This window comes from Nothobranchius furzeri, chromosome 2 (genome assembly GCF_043380555.1).
Source record: "Nothobranchius furzeri strain GRZ-AD chromosome 2, NfurGRZ-RIMD1, whole genome shotgun sequence".
Taxonomy (NCBI): Eukaryota; Metazoa; Chordata; class Actinopteri; order Cyprinodontiformes; family Nothobranchiidae; genus Nothobranchius; species Nothobranchius furzeri.
Genome location: NC_091742.1, coordinates 100,770,984 through 100,793,811, shown reverse-complemented (window position 1 = coordinate 100,793,811; position 22,828 = coordinate 100,770,984). Strand labels below are relative to the sequence as shown.

The window sequence follows — 22,828 nt, the reverse complement described above, 5'->3', positions numbered from 1 at the left end:
CACCCACGTATCAATTTTAAAAACTGCAACATTAGTAGGCGTTGCCTGGAGGACCGAGAGGGCGGAGCTGCGGCAGTGACGAAGACGATGGCTAACTAGACGATGCTAGCTCCCTTCACTCTATGCAGTTATTAGAAGTGGAGGACGTTTCTCCCCCTCCTTACCCAGACACTCGAGAAGAAAGGGACCAAGTCTATTTGGAGGAGACAAGCGGACCTGAGCCTTATTATTGTTTTGAGCTTGTGAGTTGCCTGAAACTAGCGGAACCGACCCAACAGAACCAGCTCTGAATGGTAAGTAGCCGTTAGCCATAGCATTGGATTAGCTGCAGGGTTTGGCTCCACGGCCTTAGAGAGCTAGTATTCAGCATGTTTTAGAGGTTTATCTGCTTCAACACACCTGGTTTTAATCAGCAACAAATAGCTGAGCTGCTTAACAGCAAAACTAACCTGTTAAAGCAGGAAAACCACTGAAACGTGCTGGATAGCAGCTCTCCAGGAGCCCTGGGCTCAAGTTATAGTCTGCTGCATAGAAAGTTATGAAAATACCCCATGAGAAAATTATTCTGTAATGTGTTCAGCCCACTAAAACTGCCCTGATTTCATTATTTATTTACGGACACTAGCTGCTCTCTTGGTTCTAGGTCCTCTGGTGTCTGCAGCTGGTCTCTGCTGGTGTCGTCAGGATCAGGAGCTTCCGGAAGAATGTGCCTTTCAATGACTTTCCCCCTTATTTGTTATATAAATTGAGATTTATTTAATATATTTCCTGTTTTTGTTCATGTCCATAAATACTTAAACATGCTTGAAATTAAAACGAGCTTTTAACAGTGAGGTGCTAGTTTAATTCATCACAATAGAGCTAGTTAAACATGCAACAATGTGATAATCAATGTAATTTATAAATATCCATTAAAATATCAAAACTGGAATCAAAATGAGACATTTGGCAGCACAAAAAACTTGTCAAACACAATATTTATTATAATAATTGTAGGCAGACAGGAGACAGAGCTGATGGAGGTTCTCAGTCATCGAAGGAAGGCTGAAGGCTTTCCAGGAACAGGAGATGTGGTGTTGTCTCTTCTCTCTCTATTCTGCCAGATGAGCTGATAGGTTACAGGTGTGTGAGGACATCCTCATGCTGTCTGCTACCTTGAACTTGGCCATATCTTGACAGCTATGACAAACTGAAGCCATATGGCTTTTGCATCAACGGATGTATCAACGGGTTTTCCCGAAAAATAATCTGGCTTAATGGCTATATGACGAGTAGTGACCCAAAATTGATCGGGGGTTATTACGTTGATGCGGTCCAACGTTTAGAGGGATGCCCTAGGATTGTGAGAGGCGATCTCGGGACAGAAAACGGCCATGTCAGAGGCTTTCAGCGGTTCCTCGTCCCCATTAATCTAGACGGCTCTGTCGACAGCTACCTGGAGGGAGCAAGCACCGCCAATCAACGGATTGAGTATTGGTGGGGGTTTCTGCGCAACCAGTGTGTGGAATTCTGGATGTCTCTGTTTGCAGACATGAGAGACAATGGATTTTTTGACGGCGGTTTTCTGGACAAGGCTATTCTTCAGTTTAGTTGCATGGGACTCATCCAGGTGAGTGTGTGTGTGAGTGAGAGAGAGAAGGAGCTAGAGAAAGGGATGAATAATAGAATGGAGCAGAGAGACAGAATGTGAGGAAGGAGGGAGGAAAGGATGAAGGGAGGAGAGGGAAGGATGGAGGGAGAGCAGATAAAATACAGAGGGAGGAGAGAGAACATTTTTAAAGTGTATATGAATGAGCAGTTTTTCCTAATTCTATTTCTTTATTCTTTTTTAACAGGATGAGTTAGATGACACTGTCCAGGTTTGGAATGCACACATCATCAGACCATCGAGGAACATCCATGTCCCAAGGGTAAGCCCAATGTGATGTATGCATTGCCTCAGCTCAATGGGACCAGAGACTTTCTTTCCCCTGTTGAAGATGAACATCTTCAGCTGTGCAAAGATGAATGCGTCTTTCGCCGGCCCATACCATGCGATCAAGTTGTGTATGAACTATGCAACATCTTCATTGCGGAGTCCCATCTGACCTTGCCATCAGATCCCTGTAAGGCTATGACTTTGTACAGGCACCTAAGAGAGGCCATCACTGCATCTTTGTGATTCAGGGATATTTCTTTATGCCCTGTATGGGAACAATAAAGTACCCACTATTTCAGGGGTATACAAATACTATTTAAAAAGGTCCAGTCAGAAAGAATTTTTTTAGCCCAAGGTCCGAAAGATCATTATGTCCGACCTACAATAGTGTGACATGTATTTAAGTATCCTAGCAGTTTTATCAACATCTGCATTATTAATTTGCATATCAAATCAGAAATACTTCAGTGTAATTCAAATACTTATGACATTTATTGTCACTTAAAGTGTTGAACATGTAAATGATTTATTTGGAATGTTCTCTCATTTACTAAATAAAAGTAGAAAAAAGTGTCAACAAGAAAATAAGACATGGCAACTGAATCTTCACAAACTACTAACTTCAGAATAAATGTAGAAAAAGCTTAATTTTTTACATTTTTCCTCTTCACGTGCGAACTAAAAAGTCTTAAAATGATTTTAAAAAATGTGACTCTGCACACATGTAATAACTGAACATATATTTAGGTTAATGTTTTCCACATTTTTACTTAGTGAGAGAAGTGAGCTCTTGCTTGTCCTGCCAACATTTTGAACCTGGGCTTGAATGGAGACAGAGTCATCCTCATGCATGTGTGGAGATGCTCATTGGTGAGCCTGGAACGATATTTGTTTTTTATAATGTTTATTGTGGAGAACGCTGCCTCACAGTTGTGGGTGGAACCAAACATGGTCAGGATGTACAGGGCTACTTTCTTTAGACGTGAGAAAGCTGTCTCAGGAACCATTTGGAGCCAGAATGAGGACGGGTCAGTCCTGGCAGACAGTTCATTCATGGCCAAGTTTGCTTGGAGGTCAACTAACTCCATCTGAAGATCCCTGGCATTGACCCATTTAAAATGCTGTGTGGCTTCCTTTGAGAAGCTCCTGACATCTGTGATGAGGAATGGGTTCTGAATGAACATGGTGAGCTGCTGGCCAATGCTGAAGCTATCAAAACGATTGCTGAAGTTAGCAATAAGTTTATCAATGAAGACAACAAACGACGAGACATCTCGCTGTCCCTGAACCTGTTCCTGCACTGCTGGGAAGTGGACACAGTCTTCCTGCAAGTCCTCCTTGAACATTTCAATTTTTCTCTGAAAGGCACAGACAGCTGTCATTAGTTCACAAATGGAATTGTCCTTGCCCTGTAGCCTCAAGTTCAGTTCGTTTAGATGTGAAGTTATATCAACCAAAAAGGCGACATTGTCCATCTGCTTCTCATTTTCTAGAAATGTAGACAACTGTGTTGCCTTATGATGTTTTAGCTCTGCCAAAAAAGATGCTACTTCCCTCCTGATGGCCCAAAAGCGTGCTAAAACTCGGCCTTTGCTGAGCCATCTCACATTGTTGTGCAGCAGAAGATCATCAGCATTGGCATCAACTTCTTTGAGGAATTCTCTAAGCATGCGATGCTGGTAGGAAGAGGACGCTCTAAGAAAGTTGATCATTTTCATCACTGAAGTCATCACCTCAGCATGCTCATCTGACAGGGAGGCACAGAGGACAGATTGATGAATAATGCAATGGTAGGTTAAGAGGTCAGGGTTGTCTTTCTTCATTCTTGTTACAGCTCCCTTTTCTCTCCCTATCATAGCAGGGGCTCCATCTGTAGTTATTGAAATCACTTTTGAAGGCTCCATTCCTCTCTTTGCCAACATCTCCATAATGGCCAGGTAGATGTCCTCTCCTGTTGTGCTGGTCTGAAGAGGAGTAATACCCAGCAGGTCTTCATAGAATGCTTTCTGCTCTGTGTAATAAAACCTCACATAAACCAACAGCTGAGCATTATCACACACGTCAGTGGACTCATCCACAGCCAAACCCACACATGGTGCCTTCTGTATGGCTCCATCTAGCTGGGCTACAACATCCTGAGTCAGTGTTTCACTTTTCTTTGTAGCCGATGATGCTGATATGGGGATTTGCTTTATTTTTTCACAAACTTCTTGTTTTTCTTTTCCTTCAAACAGTGTTTCAGCAACTGCTGTCATACACTCTTTGACAACCTCTCCATCAGTAAATGGTTTTTTGTGCTGACCCAAAATCCAAGAAACTCTGAGGGAACTCTCATGGGCTCGTTGCTGAGCAGTGAACGTGTGGCTCAGGATCCTGGTGGACTGGTCATACTGGGCTTTGAGACTACGTATTTTCTCTGATCTTACTTCTGATCTGAGGGGATATGTTTCTTCAAAACATTTGTGTTTTGTCTCATAATGGCGTTTCACATTGCCACTTTTAATAAGTGCCACTGTTTCTGAACATATGAGACAAACAGGTTTTGTGCCACCAGTGGGAAGAACAAAGAGAAATGACTCTGTCCATTCTGGATTAAATGCTCTATTTTCGCTGTCCACTTTCCGTTTTTTAGAGGCTGCCATTTCTGCTTTCTCTACTTCTCTCCGTCTCACCCGCCTGAATCTCTCCTTGTCGCTGCTCTTAGCCTGAATGTCTCCTTCTTTCCACCGCTCTCCGCCTGAATCTCTCGTTTTCTCTGTTCAAATTTCTGCTCTTCTCTCCGGCGTCTGAACCGTTTATTTTCGCTACGTATCGCCTGTATTTTCTGGCAGGAATAAAACATGTTATTGGCTTGTTGGTGTCACGTGGTCTGACTAAACTCGCGCACAATTGGCCTGTGGGTGTTCGTGGATGCTAGAATACTACCGTAAAGAATGCAATAGCTGCACCGGCCAGAAGCGGTTATAAAATTAGGCGAACTTTATTTTGGCATTAGGCTCGGGTCCACACCAGACAGCATTTCGGTCCGGATCTGGACCCAGGTCCGCCTATTAGTGATCTCTGCACTATTTTGATAGATAGTTAAATTATCATTTAAATTTTTCTTCTAAAAAAATTCAAAAAATATTTTGCATTTCCCACTATAGGTTCATCTATTTCTCAAAACGTGTTCATATATTGCAGTAGTGGACAGTGAAGATACAGTATGTGCAGATGAACAAACTCTGTAGCCAAGCTTGTGATGTCAGAGTGGAGCAGAAAATGTATTATTCTGTATGAACGGAAAAAAACATGAGAAATCTGCTACCTTGAACTTGGCCATATCTGACTGGTTTGTCAATAAAAAACAAGTGATATAAAAATTTACACTGCAGTACTTATAGGTCACGTAATGACAACATGCACTCACATTCAATAAAAATGTATGTGGTGGCATTAAGTTCCACTAGTAAATTAATGTAATGGAAATATTACGATCGTTCTGAAGGCCATCTCACACAGGCAACCGCAGCGTATACAGAACATGTTGTAAACAGGAACACTCGTCTCTACAGGGAGTAGCAACCTTTTTCTGAATAAGGAACATTCTGGTGTGAATTTCAATTGATATCCCACCTTTATGTAGAATTTTATCTTTAGTTATATTTCAGGGAAAAAACTTGCCCTGTCATTCCCCTCATCTGGCTGGAGCCAGTTTGCTTTGGTTACACATGAAAACAAAGTAAATGGGAACAACGAGCATTGTGCTGGTTATATTCCCTGACATTGTTTTATGCTAAACTAGCGCAAGCTGGCTGCTGCCAGATGGGAAGAATGACGGGGCAGGTTACGAAATGTTTTTCCTAACTTTTCAAACTCAGGGGAATATGACAAAAGATAAAATTCTAAATAAAGGTGGAATATCCATTTGACATTAGCATTACACTAATGTTCTTTAAGGAACAAGTTCAGCAGTGAAGCTGGGTTCTACTCAAACTGGTGGAAATAAAAGCTGCAGTCATTTTCAAAGTATATTTCAAAACATAAGTACTGTAAAAACTCTGGAGGTGTCCTATTACACCAATAGAAAAATTAAATTGCAAGCTAATGTAAATTTAAATGAACAACTGCTTACCCCAATTTTCAGTGCATCAAGGTGTTTAAATGATAACAAAAATAAATAAAATCAACCATACAATAAGGCCTTTTCAACATCACGTGCAAGTTCAAATAATGTCCACATCTAAGTAGTTGCTGGACAGGATGTTGTCAAACTCTGTGTGGAATTCTGGGTAAGAACTGTATACACATATATGTATCATGTACATATATGTACACATATGTACATGGTACATCAGGTGCAGCTCCACAGGAGTGAGCAACAGGCCTTCTGTTGAGACCAGTTTCTGCATTAAAGCTAACCATAATTTTCTCAACACAAGTAACTGAGGAACCTGTGCAGAAACGCAGGATTTTCTCAGCTTTGGCTTGATCAGCAGTTCTCACACAACGCTGGAGATGGTAAAAGGTTGCTTGTTCTCTCTGAGACAGCACCGCCTTAGCTGTTTCAAGCAGCTGCATCACTCTTTTGCCTGTGGGCTTCTTTAACTCATACAGATTCAACACACTGTCCTTATCTGGTAGTTTCAGCTTTACGTGTGACACGGGAGTGGAGAAGCAATCAACTACAATCTTCGGCTCTTGGAGAGTGAGTGGCTTTGTGGGCCATCATTTCTATGGCAGACTTCATGCCATTCTGTGGAGGTAAGGAATGAGAACCCATCCGTGTGAAAAGGTCCATCAAGTCCTCTTGATCACTTTCCTCCATTGTGCCCTGGAGAGCCTTCTCAACAGCTGATCTTTCGATAGGAGGCAGGTCGTTGAGAAACGATGACATCAAGGTCTCTGCATCAACGTTGTCCATTCCACTGATGCATGCTAAAATGAAAGCCAGGGAAAGCTTCGCTGGCATTCCACCATGATCGAGAAATCCTTTTACCCAAATGCGTCCAACCGCTTGCCATTCAGCCTCCGAGAAATCTGGCCTCAGCCTTGGAACTCGCTCCATTTCCCCTCACACTGTTCAAGAACGTGCTCCCAGAAGGCTGTGTACACCTCCCTAGACAACCCAGCATCATCAACGGCTTTTTCGTTTACAAAACCCATCTTTAAAGTCACATTCATGATGCTGCTGTCGGTAAATACGGCCAAAAGATCATCGACGACCTTTATCCTGCAAACTGAAGCACGCCGCATGGTCTGTGGATTTCCTGCGACGCTGGACGATGTTGTTGAGGAAACCTGGCTGCTTGAATCCGATGGCAAATTCAGCTCACTGTCCAGCTGGAAGAACTAAATACATAAAAAACAGAGCGAGTGACTAATGAGTAAAGCAGAGGCCAAAGTATCCTAGCCCTTAGCATGCTTGTGCCAAGGTTGAAGTAGCCTTGGGTCCTATGTTTCACATAAAAACAAAACCCAAGCATATTTTATATGGTGTCACAAACCCCCTCGTCAAACTGCTTTCTATTCAGAATGTGTGCTCTCTTACCCCAGTACACGAGACCCTTGAGAACATCAAAGTTAAAATGGTGGGTCTTACCTGAACGTATGAACAGCTGCTCATCCAGTCCAGTTAGGCCATCGCCTGAAGGGCGTGGAAGCTGTGTAACCTGCGTAGGGGCTCCACTCACCTCAGCAATCTGAACAATATAACACATCCCAGAAGACACATGAAAGCATAAATCTATGACGTCATTGCTGACTTTTTTATAGGTCTGTCCAAATTACTCTTCTTCAGTGTAACTTCTAGAAAAAGAATCAGAAATTCTCCAGATACAAGATGTAAAAACTCACTTAGGCTTTGAGAAATGAAAACTCTTACATTTTAGAGACAGAACATTATAACCCTAACCCTTCATAAGTCAGAGTTACAATTTCTGCATAATCCCAGGAATGAGACCAAAAGGCCCTAACTGAATTCCACTTTCACTAAAGATAATTATTCACTTTCAGCACCAGTAAATATTTGATATGAAAGTTCATGAAAATTATTTTCAAACAGAAAATCTTTCATACCTGTATGACATCATCTCCCTCAACATGGTTAAAATGTACAACCACCACACCATCGTGGTCGGAATCCCACACAAGTGTGTCGGCCTCTTCAGACGGGGGCTCCGGTGAGCCGAGCTCACTCCTGTGTTGTCCTTGTCGACGTTCCTACTGGTAATGTCTGTTGGGGTTGACTGAGAGGGACGTGCTGGACCTGGGCTTTGTGCCGTCTCCGTCTCAAGTACTGCCCTTCTCTTGTTTGCATTTGAAAACACAGCAAAGACGGTAGGTTTTAATGTAGTATCCAGTAATATTAGAACATATTCCACATTTATTATAACATGCTGTGTAAGATTACACATTAAAACACAGTATATTACACGTTATAATCCCTACTGACGTGTGAGTTTGACTTTTCTCGTTATTTTATCAGTGCCTGGTGCTTTTAGAGCCATGACAAAAAGACATGCTGCACAGTGAAAACAAAGAAGGTAAATTGATGTGCTGTTCCTCAAAACTTTAGATATTTAAAATATATCATCCAGCAGCTCCAAAAGACTGAATAGAGAGGTTGTGACCTGTGCATTCACCACAGAATGAAGTAATGAACATTACCCGAGTGTTTTTCATGCCAAAAATAAAGCTGGAACATCATTTCAGACGTCGCGCTGTGATGAGTGATTTCAAGCAGCGCATGTTTAGTTCACCTCCATTGTGTTCACTGTGCAACACACACATCACCTGGAGAAAGTAACAGGCACTGATAAATGTAATTTACCCACGGTGCTCATACGACTGTGGGGATTACAGAAATAGGCTACTTTAACAAATGCTGAACTATCGCTTAAGAATAACGCACATCTCGGCACTCATTTTTAGATAGTCCTGCATCTTGTCTCAGTCTCTATAATGCAATGGCAGAAAAACGTATATTAATGATTGTGAGAAAGGTGTGTACCACAGACAGTCATACAACACTAATGCAACACATAAAGCCGTGTTAGTACACATGTAATCCCAAATAAACATGTTTAGAGATGCAACATAAACAAACACACATCACAGGTTTGCAGGTACATGTAGAAAGACAGTCATAATAAAGGTATTGACTGAAGAGAGTCATCTTTTTAGCAAATAATTTACATCAGTCCTTGTTAGTATCATTATTCAACTTGTCAAAAACATATTTCAGTATACCTGGGTGCCTCCATCACTATCAGATGAATTTGAAAGAGCCTGCAGATCTGTGATGGCATCGCCTGAGTGACATCCATCTTCTTCATCTTCTAGAAGCCCCTTCTCCTCAGATGAGTGGTCTGTTGAAGCTCCTTCTTTTGTACAAATGTAAAATCTGAGCAGCTTCAGTTTAGCTTGTTCATACATTTGGCCGAGGGTGCTATCCAAGGGAATCCTGTTCTTTTAAAATCACAGATGCCAAATGTGAAGTCTTCAGCTGGTCCTTTTGTTGAGCGCCCATCGGGGAAAAACAGCTCCTTTCCTAATTCCACCATCTGAGCAACAGTTGTTGTTTTTGCCAGTGTTGCATGTCTTGTGCCTCCACCACTATTGGTCCGTACGTGACCGTATCCATCACTGCCAAAATGAAGCCATCCAATTTCAACCTTCCTTGACGTCTTCTCTGCTGCCATATTTTTTTGTCCAGGGTTCATCTGGTGTACCACTCACTGATCCTCGTCTTGGACTTCATCTTGCGTGCCCCTATTTTACATTTTATTCTCTGTGATAGAGTCTCTTTATTGGTGCTGTGACACTGTGTTTGTTCACAGAAAGATAGGACAGCTACTCAGTCACCATATGACGTGATGTATTTTGACATTTGCTCATCAGTCATGATTCACAATACTGCCTTGTCAACCTGCACAGAGAGACAGAGAGAGAGAAATAATAGTTTCAACGCAGTGTTTCAGTGGTAACCTGCATCTGTAAACAGATGGGCTCTTACTTAGAGTACAGTACAAGTTTCCACATATTACCAGACAGAATGCTAGCTTTCTGCACACAAATCCCATTTTGTCCATTTCTAGGAATAAGAAATCTGGTTTAGCCCTGCAAGGGACACATTTATTTATTCAAATGCATTAACTTACCGGTACTGACTATAGTGACAGATTCCCTTTTAACAGTTTTAAAAGCCCCTTCCATGAAACAATTTTGACTGGTAACCTGACACGTGCACTTTTATTCATTAAATAATTCCAATTCTCACTGATCTGCAGTTAATGTACAAATTATTTTGGCAGATGAGAATTCCAAGATTCAGCATCATAAAAAAAATAAAAATACATACAAAAACATTTTGCATCCAGGTAATCTCAACCTGAACAAAGCCAAAGGCTAACCTCACCATAGCACCTTAAGCCACCTGTACGTGTAGGCGTTATTAACTTCTCTATTGTTATACTATAAACATTCAATTCAATTCAAGTTTATTTATATAGCGCCAAATCACGACAAGAGTCGTCTCAAGGCACTTCACATAATAAACATTCCAATTCACAGTTCATTAAGCCAATCAGAAATAATGTTTCCTATATAAGGAACCCAGCAAATTGCATCAAGTCACTGACTAGTGTCAGTGACTATACAGCAATCCTCATACTAAGCAAGCATGCAGCGACAGTGGAGAGGAAAACTCCCTTTTAACAGGAAGAAACCTCCAGAGAATCCTGGCTCAGTATAAGCAGCCATCCTCCACGACTCACTGGGGATGGAGAAGACAGAGCAGACACACACACACACACACACACACACACACACACACACACACACACACACACACACACACACACACACACACACACACACACACACACACACACACACACACACACACACACACACACACACACACACACACACACACACACACACACACACACACACACACACACACACACAGACAAGTAATGTGTCTATAGTTATATTGCGATGTCTTAGTAAATATTGTATTTGGTGAAAGATAAACTTTATTGTATTTATCCTAGTGGATCTATAATTAAACGGATAGACTAGTATTAGCACATCAAAAGTCAATGAAAACAAAAAGTTATTATCAGGAGAGAGAGAATGTATTAGTGGTTAGCAGCAGTGTGCTAGTCGATGGCCCCCTCCATGAGGCCACCACAGCTAGGCAGAACGTCATTGTAGCTTCTTCTGGGGAGAAAAACACTTAGAGAGAAAATAAAGTTAACAGCTGAAATTGCACAAAATAGTACAGTTAAAGAGCAGACTGTAGAAGAAAGCAGTAGAGTGTGAAAAGTAGTCAGTGTGTCCTCCAGCAGTCTAAGCCTATAGCAGCATAACTACAGAGTTAACTCTGGATAACCTATCCTATTTAGATGTAGGCATGTTGGAGGCAGGGCAAGGGAGAGCCGTCTTTACCGACTGTACACTCCACCTCCCTGTACTCCCCCACTTGTCCAGATCTAGGCTAACATCAGATTTTAACTATAAGCCCTATCAAATAAAAATGTTTTAAGCCTATTCTTAAAAGTAGACAAAGTGTCTGCCTCACGGACTAAAGCTGGGAGCTGGTTCCACAGGAGAGGAGCCTGATAACTAAAAGATCTGCCTCCCATCCTAAGTTTAGATATTCTTGGAACCACCAGTAGACCTGCAGTCTGAGAGCGAAGTGCTCGGTTAGGAACATATGGAACAATCAGATTACTGATGTATGATGGACCTTGATTATTAAGAGCTTTATATGTGAGAAGAAGGATCTTAAAATCTATTCTGAATTTAACAGGTAGCCAATGTAGGGAAGCTAAGACAGGAGAGATATGATCTCTCTTTTTAATTCTCATCAGAACTCTAGCTGCAGCATTTTGGACAAGCTGAAGACTTTTAACTACATTCTGTGGACTTCCTGAGAGTAATGGATTACAGTAATCCAGTCTTGATGTAATAAATGCATGAACTAGTTTTTCAGCATCACTCCTGGAAAGTATGCTTCTAATCTTAGCAATATTCCGAAGGTGGAAAAAGGAAATCCGACAAACTTGTGAAACCTGGGATTTGAATGACATGTCCTGGTCAAAGATAACACCAAGGTTCCTTGCTTTGTTCTCGGAGATTAATGTAATGCCATTAAGGTCAGGCGATTGGCTAAGCAATTTCCTTTTCTGGATTTCTGGTCCAAAGATGAGAACTTCCGTCTTGTCTTGATTTAAAAGCAAGAAGTTAAGAGTCATCCAATTTTTTATGTCCTCAAGACAAGCCTGTAATCTACCCAACCGATTAGGTTCATCAGGGTTAATGGATAAATATAATTGAGTATCGTCAGCATAACAGTGGAAGTTTATCCCATGCTGTCTGATGATTTTACCAATTGGGAGCATATATATAGTAAAAAGAATTGGCCCAAGCACTGAACCCTGTGGTACTCCGCAAGTAACCCTGGAGTATGAAGAAGATTTGTCATGTACATTTACAAAATGAAATCTGTCAGACAGGTAGGATTTAAACCAGCCTAATGCTGTTCCTTTGATCCCTACAACATGTTCAAGTCTTTCTAAAAGAACATTGTGATCAACTGTATCAAAAGCAGCACTGAGATCTAACAAGACTAGAACAGACACAAGATTCTTATCTGAGGCCATGAGAATATCATTTGTAACTCTCACTAATGCAGTTTCAGTGCTGTGATACTCTCTAAAACCAGACTGAAATTCCTCAAACAGAGCATTAGTGTTTAAATGCTGACATACTTGGATGGCCACTATTTTCTCCAGGACTTTGGATAAAAATGGAAGGTTAGATATTGGTCTGTAATTCATTGGGTCATCTGGATCCAGAGAAGGCTTCTTAAGTGAAGGTTTGATTACAGCAACCTTAAAATCTTGTGGTACATACCCATTTACTAAGGATAGATTGATTATATCTAGAATGGGGGCAGTAACCAAAGGAAATGCATCTTTAAATAATTTGGTTGGGATTGGATCCAAAATGCAAGTTGAAGGTTTAGATGAAGCTAATATTTTTGATAACTCTGAAAGCTCAACTGGATCAAAATGGTTCAAGCACAGATGAGGTTCTAGAGTCACCTCTGAAGCTGCCTCACTTACTGAGGAAGAAGAAATCGCATTAGGGAGGATGCTAAAGATTTTGTTTCTAATAGAATTAATTTTACTTGTAAAAAATCCCATGAAGTCATTGCTGCTGAGGGCTAAGGGAATAGATGGCTCAGAGCTGTGATTCTGTGTAAGTTTAGCAACTGTACTGAAAAGAAATTTAGGATTATGCTTATTCTCCTCAATTAATGCTGAAAAATAAGCAGTTCTAGTTTGTTGAAGCTTATTTTTATAAAGCACAAGACTATTTTTCCAGGACAAGTAGGCCTCCTCATGGTGCGTAGAGCGCCATGTTCTCTCCAATTTCCTAGAGTTTTGTTTTAAGGCTCGTAGATGAGAATTAAACCAGGGAGCCAAATTCCTGTCCCTAATTACCTTCAATTTTAAAGGGGCAACATCATCTAATGCCACACGTAAAGAGGAAGTCACATGATGAACTAAGGCATCAATTTGTGAGGGGCTAGAACTGAAAATATTGCCCTCTGCTACATGCCTCTGAGATGCTGAGGACAGTAAAGATGGAACAGTTGATTTAAAAGACGCAACAGCGTTGTCAGATAGAGACCGACTATAATGAAATTTACTTTCATGTCTCGAGAACTCAGTTATAAAAAACTCAAAGGTTATCAGAAAGTGGTCTGAGAGGACTGGATTATGTGGAAAGATTGTTATTTCCTCACACTCAATGCCATAAGTCAGAACAAGGTCCAATGTATGATGGCAGGAGTGGGTGGAGCTATGTATTCTTTGAGTAAAACCAATTGAGTCTAAGATATTACTAAAGGCTACGTTGAGGCCATCATTTTTAATGTCCACATGAATGTTGAAATCCCCCACTACAATGACCTTATCAGTATTTAGCACCAAATCAGATAAAAAATCAGAGATCTTATCCAAAAACTCAGAGTAAGGGCCTGGTGGACGATATAAAACTACAAACAAGAGTGGTTTTACAGTTTTGCTATCTGGATTAGGAAAACTAAGAATAAGATGTTCAAACGAACTGTAACTATTAATCTGTAAGGGACTGATTAATAAGTCAGAATGAAAAATGGTTGCCACTCCTCCTCCTCGCCCTGTACTTCGAGCAATGTGATGATTTAAATAATTTGAAGGAGTCGACTCGTTTAAGCTAACATAGTCCTCTTGCTGCAGCCAGGATTCTGTGAGAGAGAGCAAAGAGATCTGATTATCACAAATCAAGTAATTAGCTAACAAAGTCTTAGAAAAAATGGATCTAATGTTCAACAACCCACATTTAATTTTTCTAGTTTTCTGCTCAGTTGAATTTGTTCTAATATTTATGAGATTTCCATGATTTGCTTTATTAAGCCTGATATTTAATCTGTGTGATTTTGGCCGTGGGCAGGACACTGTCTCTATGGGGTAGTGGGTGGGTAACAGTACAGAAGCTGCAGACGGGTGGGTTAAACTACGACTCTGCTTCCTGGTCTGGACCCTGGGTTGTCATGGAGGACTAATAAAACTGGCCATATTCCTAGAAAGAAGAGCTGCACCATCCAAAGAGGAATGGATGCCGTCTCTCCGCATCAGACCAGGTTTTCCCCAAAAAGTTTTCCAATTATCAATGTAGCCCACGTTGTTTTCAGGACACCACCTAGACAGCCAGCGGTTGAAGGACAGCATGCGGCTAAACATGTCGTCACTGGTCCGATCAGGCAGGGGGCCAGAGAAAATTACGGAGTCCGACATTGTTTTGGCAAACTTACACACCGAAGCAACATTAATGTTAGTGACCTCCGATTGGCGTAACCGGGTGTCGTTACCGCCAGCGTGAATAACAATCTTACTGTATTTACGCTTATCCTTAGCCAGCAGTTTCAGATAAGATTTAATGTCGCCCGCTCTGGCCCCAGGTAAACATTTAACTATGGTTGCTGGAGTCTCTAATGCCACGTTTCTGACTATGGAGCTGCCAATGATCAGAGTCGGCTTGTCAGTGGGTGCGTCACTGAGCGGGGAAAATCTGTTAGAAACGTGGACGGGTTGGTGGTGGCCCACGGGCTGGGTTCATGCTTCCTGCGTACCGTCACCCAGCCGGCCTGAGGTCCCGGCTGCTCGGGATCCACTGGAGGGTCGCTACGGGGTTGTTCTGAGCTAGTTAGCCCCGCGCTAGCTAAGTAACTATGGCTGTTTACAGGTTTTTCAACAGCGCGGAGCCGGGACTCCAATTCCGACACCCTCGCCTCCAAAGCTACAAAAATGCTACATTTATTACACGTACCATTATCACTAAAGGAGGCAGAGGAGTAACTAAACATCTGACACAGAGAGCAAGAGATAGGAGACGGAGAAGCAGAGACAGAAGTAGCCATAGCCGTGCTGAGGCTAAGCTAACTGGACAAGCAGCAAACTGTTCAGTACCAAATAAACTGCGTGCGGACTCAAATGGTTCCCTAAAAGCTAGGTGGAACAACAGAAAATGTGCGTTTTAGCGTGCTTTTGTGCTACAATAACTCAGAGATATCCAAGTACAGAGAAATTAAATCAGCTTTAACGAGCCCCAAACACCAAACAGCTACACGGAGTGCAACACTGAAAACAGGAAACAGGAAACGCCTTACCGCCAGGTGCAGCCAATCAGCAATCAGCCACCCACCCATACACTGGCTAATCTGATAATGTGATACTCTGTCGTTAAATTGGTAACGACGATACAGTTCTTATCAGTTTGCTGAGAATAGTCCGTGTGCAATAGCGTCCACAGTTACCATGGCAACCACTTTTGTTCTTGTTCAAATTTAATCGTATCATTGCCATCACTGGTATTATCAAGTGTGCCGTTCATAAACAAAAACGAAACAATTAAGATTTCAGCTAACCATACTAGTATTAGCTTACGATAGTATAGCATTACTGCTAACTTTGTTACCCACGAGTGTTCTTACATTTACACTGAATGAACGGCATGCTTACTCACCTTGTCTCTCTTCATTCGTGTAATATCATCCTTTGGGACCTCTCTACAAATTAAGAACTGCTCCAAATCATCCTCCATGCTTGCAACTGAGCGGCCCCATAGTAGATGATGCTGCGTGACTGTTTTTCTTCAGGTTCACTGTCACGGGGAACCTTTGCGAGCTCTCGCAAAAAAGTATTGCGAGATCTCGCAATACGTTTTTTCCCCTCCCATGTCCCTTTAGGGGCTCCATAAGACGTTACTTGCTCTTTAAGCACTTTGTGTTGCATCCTATGCATGAAAAGTGCTGTACAAATAAAGTTTGAGTTGATTTGATTTGTCATTCATGAGTCCGACCGCAGAGCGGAAGAAACTGTTTTTGTGGCGACAGGTTCCGGTCCAAATGTCTCAGAACCTCCTGCCAGATGGGAGCAAGTTGAAGAGACTGTGTCCAGGGTGAGACGGGTCTGCTGTTATTCGATCTGCACGCCTTAATGACCTGGAGGTGTGCAGGTCCTGTATGGAGGGGAGATGGCAGAGCGTACAACACGCTGCAGCTTCTTCTTGTCCCTGATGGTAGCTCCAGCATACCACACGGTGATGGAAGAGGTGAGGATGGACTCGATGACTGCGGTGTAGAACGGCCTCATCGACTGTACTGACAGGGTTAGGTAGTGGTGCCCAGGAAGCGACATGAGTCCACCATCGTGATGGGAGTGTCAGACAGGGTTATGGGGTGTGTGGGGCTGTCTTCTGGGTAGCACCAGGTTGTTGTGGCTGAACCAGGACACCAGCCGTTCCACCTCCTTCTGTAGGCAGACTCATCCCCGATGACGGTGGGGTTGTCCGCAAACGTGACAAGCTTGACAGACTCGTGGTTGGAGTGCAGCCGTTGGTGTACAGGAAGAAGAGCAGAGAGGAGAGAACACAGCCCTGAGGAGAACTGGTGCTGATGGTCTGCAGGTCAGAGACATTCTTCCCCAGCCTCATTTTCTGCTTCCTGTCCGTCAGAATTGGGTCAGGCACGTTCATATGGGACAGTTTGACTTGGAGGAGGTCTGGGAGGATTGTGTTGACCAACCAAACCTGAAACCACTGACTAAACGACTAAACTAAACATTAAAGATGTGAGAATTACAATAATAATCATTGGAGTTAAACAGATGCTTTGTGTGTTGTATGGACTCTCATGTGAACGTCTAAATGGTCCTTTCGGATAAATCTTTGTCCACAGAGCTCACAAGCAAAAGGCTTCTGTCCTGTATGGACTCTCATGTGTCTGTCTAAATGTTCTGCTCGGACAAATCTTTGTCCACAGAGCTCACAAGCAAAAGACTTCTGTTCTGTGTGGACTCTCATGTGACTGTTTAAACTTGACTTTACACTAAATCTCTGTCCACAGAGCTCACAGGCAAAGGCTTCTGTCCTGTATGGACTTTCATGTGACTGTGTAAAGTTCCCTTTTGTGTGAATCTCTTCCCACAGAGCTCACAAACAAAAGGTTTCTGTCCTGTGTGGGTTCTCATGTGAACGTCTAAATTTCCCTTTTGTGTGAATCTTAGTCCACAGACCTCACAAACAAAAGGCTTCTGTCCTGTATGGACACTCATGTGTCTGTCTAAATGTTCCATTCGAACAAATCTTTGTCCACAGAGCTCACAAGCACATATATCCTGTCCTGTGTGGACTTTTTTGTGTCTGTCATAATTTCTCTTATGTTTATATTTTTGCCCACAGTGCTCACAAGCAAAAGACTTCTGTTCTGTGTGGACTCTCATGTGAGTGTTTAAACCTGCCTTATGAGTAAATCCTTGTCCACAGAGCTCACAAGCAAAAGGCTTCTGTCTTGTGTGGACTCCCATGTGTCTCTTCGAGCTTCCCTTTTGGGAAAATCTTTTCCCACAGAGCTCACAGGCAAAAGGCTTCTGTCCTGTGTGGATACTCTTGTGTCTTGTTAAAGTTGACTTCACACTAAATCGTTTCCCACAGAGCTTACAAGCAAAAGGCTTTAGCTGACAGTCAGAATTGTTGCCATCCTGGTCATCATCTTCATCTTGGCTGACTTCAGTCTCTGAAGAGTTGGAATCATCTTTATAAAGTTTTGGATCTAGATTCCTGGTACGTTTTGCTCCTCCACGGTCCTCTCTACCACTTTCTGCTTTCATCTGGTCAGTGGTGCTGCTGGTTGGAAGATCTCCATCTTTAGGTTGGTTCTGATCAAACTGTGACAACAGAACTTCTCTTCCTTCTTCCTTAAACTGATGAGAAACTGCAGAGAATGAAATGTTGGTGGCATCAGTTTTAATCTCATCAAGCTGCTCCTCCTCTTCCTGCTTCATGTCGAGGGGCTCCATGTCCTTCTGGTTCAAAAGAGGCCTCAGTTCTTCAGGAGCTGGCTGCTTCATTAATCAGCACCATTTGCTGAACATCTACAAACACAAAAAATAAAAGTTGCATGATGAGATATTTTACACTGTTCAAGCAAGAACAGTTAGAAATAAGTGAAAACAACCCAATGAGATTGACATTAAAAGAACACACAAGTCCACTGTACTAGGAAGGCAGGAGATGTGGTTCAAAAAGTTATTTTACCGTTTTTAAAAATAATTATTCAAAAGAAGACCTAAATGAAAGAATTAAATAATTACTAAAACTAATTAAAATGACAAAAAAAAAACAACTAATAACTACTAAAACCCAGGCTGAGGCTTACCAGTGGATGACTGGGAGGTTGAATCTCAATAAAGAAAAAATTACTAAATCAAAAGGTACCCCAAGTACTCGTGACCATGCATTCAGGAGTGAAATAAAAATTGGTAAATATAATTATAAGGGTCATGCCCAAAATTAAAATATTCATAAAAAAATAGTGAAATAGTGCTACTTCAATCAATCAATCAATCAAAGCTTTATTTATATAGCGCCTTCCGCAACCCTGTCAGGAAGCCCAAAGCGCTGAACATGGTACAGTTGTAAGTAATTATATAGAATAAATCAACAATTAAAGAAATTCAAATTACAAAATACAAATTACAAAATACAAAATGGAAATTACAAGATAGAAGAAACATTCCGGTAAAATACAAATGTGTGAAAGGTACAAATGGAATGTTATAAATGGTTTATATTTACTGTATATCTAAAAAACTTTCTAACAAAATTATTTACCGTTTTATCCAACTGTACCAAAATACTGGCATAAAGTAAAAAAAATTGTTACAAATCTATGCTTTTGTACAAAAATCTCAAAATATTCCCAGATTACCTCTGTCATGCAAGACTTCTGCTTATATTTTTAAAGGGATCATAATTGTTAAACCTATCTTACGATAAAATAATATTTGCATTAGTGGCTGTCATTAAAAACTAAGTCCTAATATTAAAGACAAGGGGGTGCTCAAATCAAGACTAAATTTTTTTAAGTCATATTTCCAAAAAATAAATAAAATATAAAAATTCTGCCCACATTGTCTGGTCAGCTGCTCTTCCCCTCTTGTCAGGCAAAGTTTTGCTTTGATTGTGTTTGACGGCTGGGAGGAGTTAATGAAAGTGCGTTGGACTTATTTTGCAATCTTCCAATTTTCATAAGTTTAAAATTTCTTTCAAAATACTCATCTAAATTTGACTGACTCAATGAACATACAGGATGAGATCATTTGTTTTTTTTTTTACTGAAGAAATTGGGAGAAAATTGCCCAAAACTATTTTGGGGTACAACAGCGCCACCTATTCGACCATTTCAAAAAAAATTTCTGTGATTGTAGATGGCACTATTACGGATATGAACTGTAACTTTCTGTACAGAATATATATTTTTCATTAGTAAAAGGGCGAAAATTTTTAAAACCTATAAGCCACGCCCAATTTTTAACCATTTTCAAAATATAGCCTAAGGGTCCGATGATTAACATCTGTGTCAAGTTCTGTTGAAATCCATCAAGCCTTTTCGCTGTAACAAACTTTTTGACTCTTTAGCACCCCCTACTGGTGAATCAAAACAAACTTGAGTAGATGTTTTTTTTACAGATCATACTTTGTAAGAGTCTAAAGTCTCATCTAAATCTTTTTTTTTATTTTTTTTTTTTATTTTTTTTTTACCATGTCCTGTCTGGCTGTGAAGCAAGCAGAATTGATGTCTGAATGCTGGTGACAAGCCTTACAGATTTACTCTCAGGTGGAGCATCAAAGCGTTTGCTTTTAATGTCACGCCTGATACTTAAAACTTTATTGTTATTGTTGTTGAATGCTTTGTAATTCCGACCAGACACGGAGACAGAGGTGAAAGAGAGAGGAAAAGAAAAGGTGGGGAGAGAAGGGGGGGGGGTTCCACAAAAATAAACAATGATGAACAAGAGTCTGCTTCTAGACCTGCAGAAAAAAAAACAAAAAAAAAAAACAAAGGGACACAACAACAATACAACAAGATCTACCTATCACTGCGTCAACTTGATAAAAAGAAAATATATATATATATATATAAAATCAACATTGCTTAACTGAAGAATCACGATAATAAATCACAACGCATTAAGTGCCCACCATAGTCTTAAGACCTGTGTTGAACGTGCTCAAGCCCATACTTTTGAGAGCACCATGTGAGCACCTGTGTGTGTACACGTGCTTGTTTATGTAAGGTTTCTCTATAGGAGCGTCCAACAGAGCGTGTGAGGGACCACAGATCCGCCCCCAAAGATGCGCAGGAGACGGGGGGAGCTCCAAGTCCCAGAGATCCAGGCGCTGCCCCAGAATGCAGGAACCCCAAGGAGACTGCAACCAGAAAGGCCCCCGCCCCCCTCGAGAGGCACAGAGGATCGCCCCGGGGGGCCACAACCAGCAGCCGGCAGAGTCCCCGGAGATATCAGCGGCAAGCCCACAGGCCCGCCCGCAGCATCATTGAATGATTCGATTCATTAAATTCCTTGATTCATTTTTTACTGATTCGAAGCTTCAATAAATGTGCGCTCCACAGTCTTAACACATTTACTGGCCCACTATGTGGTGATCTAGGTGCTGTGGAGGAAAATGGATAAACCTGCAAAGACAGAAACCATTGTAAAAGGCAGACACGGTCCAAAGTTTGGGATCAAGAGTTAAACTATGAGCACAATTGCTTTTGTTAGCCCCAAGACTCTCTGCCTGTGTGTTGGGGTTTACCCCGGGGATGAGAGAGTACCTTCCCTGCGCTTTCGGGTCGGGGAACGGGTCCTGACTGTTGTTTGTGCTTATGCGCCAAATATCAGTTCAGATTACCCACCCTTTTTGGAGTCCCTGGGACGAGTGCTAGATAGTGTTCCACCAGGGGACTCCATTGTCCTGCTGGGGGACTTCAATGCTCACGTGAGCAATGACAGCATGACCTGGAGGGGTGTGATTGGGAGGAACGGCCCGCCTGATCTGAACTCGAGTGGTGTTTCGTTATTGGACGTCTGTGCAAGCCGCAGTTTGGCCATAACGAACACCATGTTCGAACATAAGGATGCCCATCGGTACACTTGGCATCAGGGCAGCCTAGGTCGCAGGTCAATGATAGACTTTGTAGTTGTATCAACTGACCTGCGGCCGTATGTTTTGGACATCCGAGTGAAGAGAGGAGCGGAGCTGTCAACTGATTACCACCTAGTGGTGAGTTGGATCAGATGGCAGGGGAAGATGCCGCATAGACCTGGCAGACCCAAACACATAGTGAGGGTCTGCTGGGAACACTTGGCAGAAGAACCTGTCAAGACGGTCTTCAACTCCCACCTCCGGCAGAGCTTTGACTGCGTCCCGAGAGCAGTGGGGAACATTGACTCCGAGTGGGCCCTGTTGCTAGCTGTGGTTGCAAGGTGGCCGGTGCCAGTCGTGGTGGCAACGACCGTACCCGCTGGTGGACACCAGAGGTTCGGGGAGCCGTCAGGCTGCAGAAGGAGGCCTACAGGGCGTGGCTGGTCTGTGGGTCTCTGGAGGCAGCAGACGGGCACCGAATAGCCAAGCGGGGTGCAGCAGTGGCAGTTGCAGAGGCAAAATCTCGGGCGTGGGAGGAGTTTGGTGAGGCCATGGAGAAAGACTATCAATCTGCGCCAAAGAGGTTCTGGCAAACTGTCCGGCGTCTCAGGAGAGGGAGGCAGCAACTCGCTCACACTGTTTACAGTGGGGATGCGGAGCTGCTGACGTCAACTGGGGCTATAATCGAGCGGTGGAAGGAATACTTTGAGGAGCTCCTCAATCCCACCGACGCACATTCCGAGGAGGAACCAGGGCTGGGAGACCTGGGGATGGACTGTCCAATCTCTGGGGCAGAAGTTGCTGAGGTAGTCAAACAACAACACAGCGGCGGAGCCCCGGGGGTGGATGAGATTCGTCCCGGGTATTTCAAGGCTATGGATGTTGTAGGGCTATTGAGGTTGACACATTTCTGCCACATTGCGTGGTCATCGGGGGCAGTTCCTGTGGAGTGGCAGACAGGGGTGGTGGTCCCCATCTTTAAGAAGGGTGACCTGAGGGTGTGTTCCAACTATAGAGGGATCACACTCCTCAGCCTCCCTGGAAAGGTCTACTCCAAGGTACTGGAGAGGAGGGTCCGATCGATAGTTGAATCTCAGATTGAGGAGGAGCAATGTGGTTTTCGTCCTGGCCGTGGAACTGTGGACCAGCTATAAACCCTTGAAAGGGTAATGGAGGGGGCATGGGAGTATGCCCAACCAAGCCACATGTGTTTTGTGGATTTGGAGAAGGCTTAGGACCGTGTCCCCAGGGGCACCCTGTGGGGGACGCTCCAGGAGTATGGGGTGGGTGGCCTTTTGCTAAGACCCATTCAGTCCTTTTACCAGAGGAGCCTGAGTTTGGTTCGCATAGCCGGTAATAAGTCGGACCTGTTCCCGGTGAGGG

General features: G+C 42.5%; 1 protein-coding gene across 3 annotated transcripts in view; it reads right to left on the bottom strand.

The window, feature by feature from the left end:
* Window positions 1-962: 962 nt before the first annotated feature.
* Window positions 963-22,828, bottom strand: part of LOC107372892 (SCAN domain-containing protein 3) — a 39,114-nt gene continuing 17,248 nt past the window's right edge. Inside the window, exons 2-7 of one of the 3 annotated variants that reach the window (XR_011519170.1) lie at window positions 15,983-18,390; window positions 9,915-14,204; window positions 9,149-9,827; window positions 7,976-8,205; window positions 7,500-7,599; window positions 5,163-7,249 (exon numbers count right to left, since the gene is read on the bottom strand). Coding sequence is in view for 2 of the 3 variants with exons in the window: in XM_070548533.1 (XP_070404634.1) it covers window positions 2,689-4,560 (1,872 nt within the window). In the remaining variant the exon portion in view is untranslated. Of the gene's footprint in view, window positions 7,250-7,499; window positions 7,600-7,975; window positions 8,206-9,148; window positions 14,205-15,982; window positions 18,391-22,828 lie in introns of all 3 variants that reach the window. The other 2 variants (XM_070548533.1, XM_054737532.2) reach the window with 2 other exon arrangements.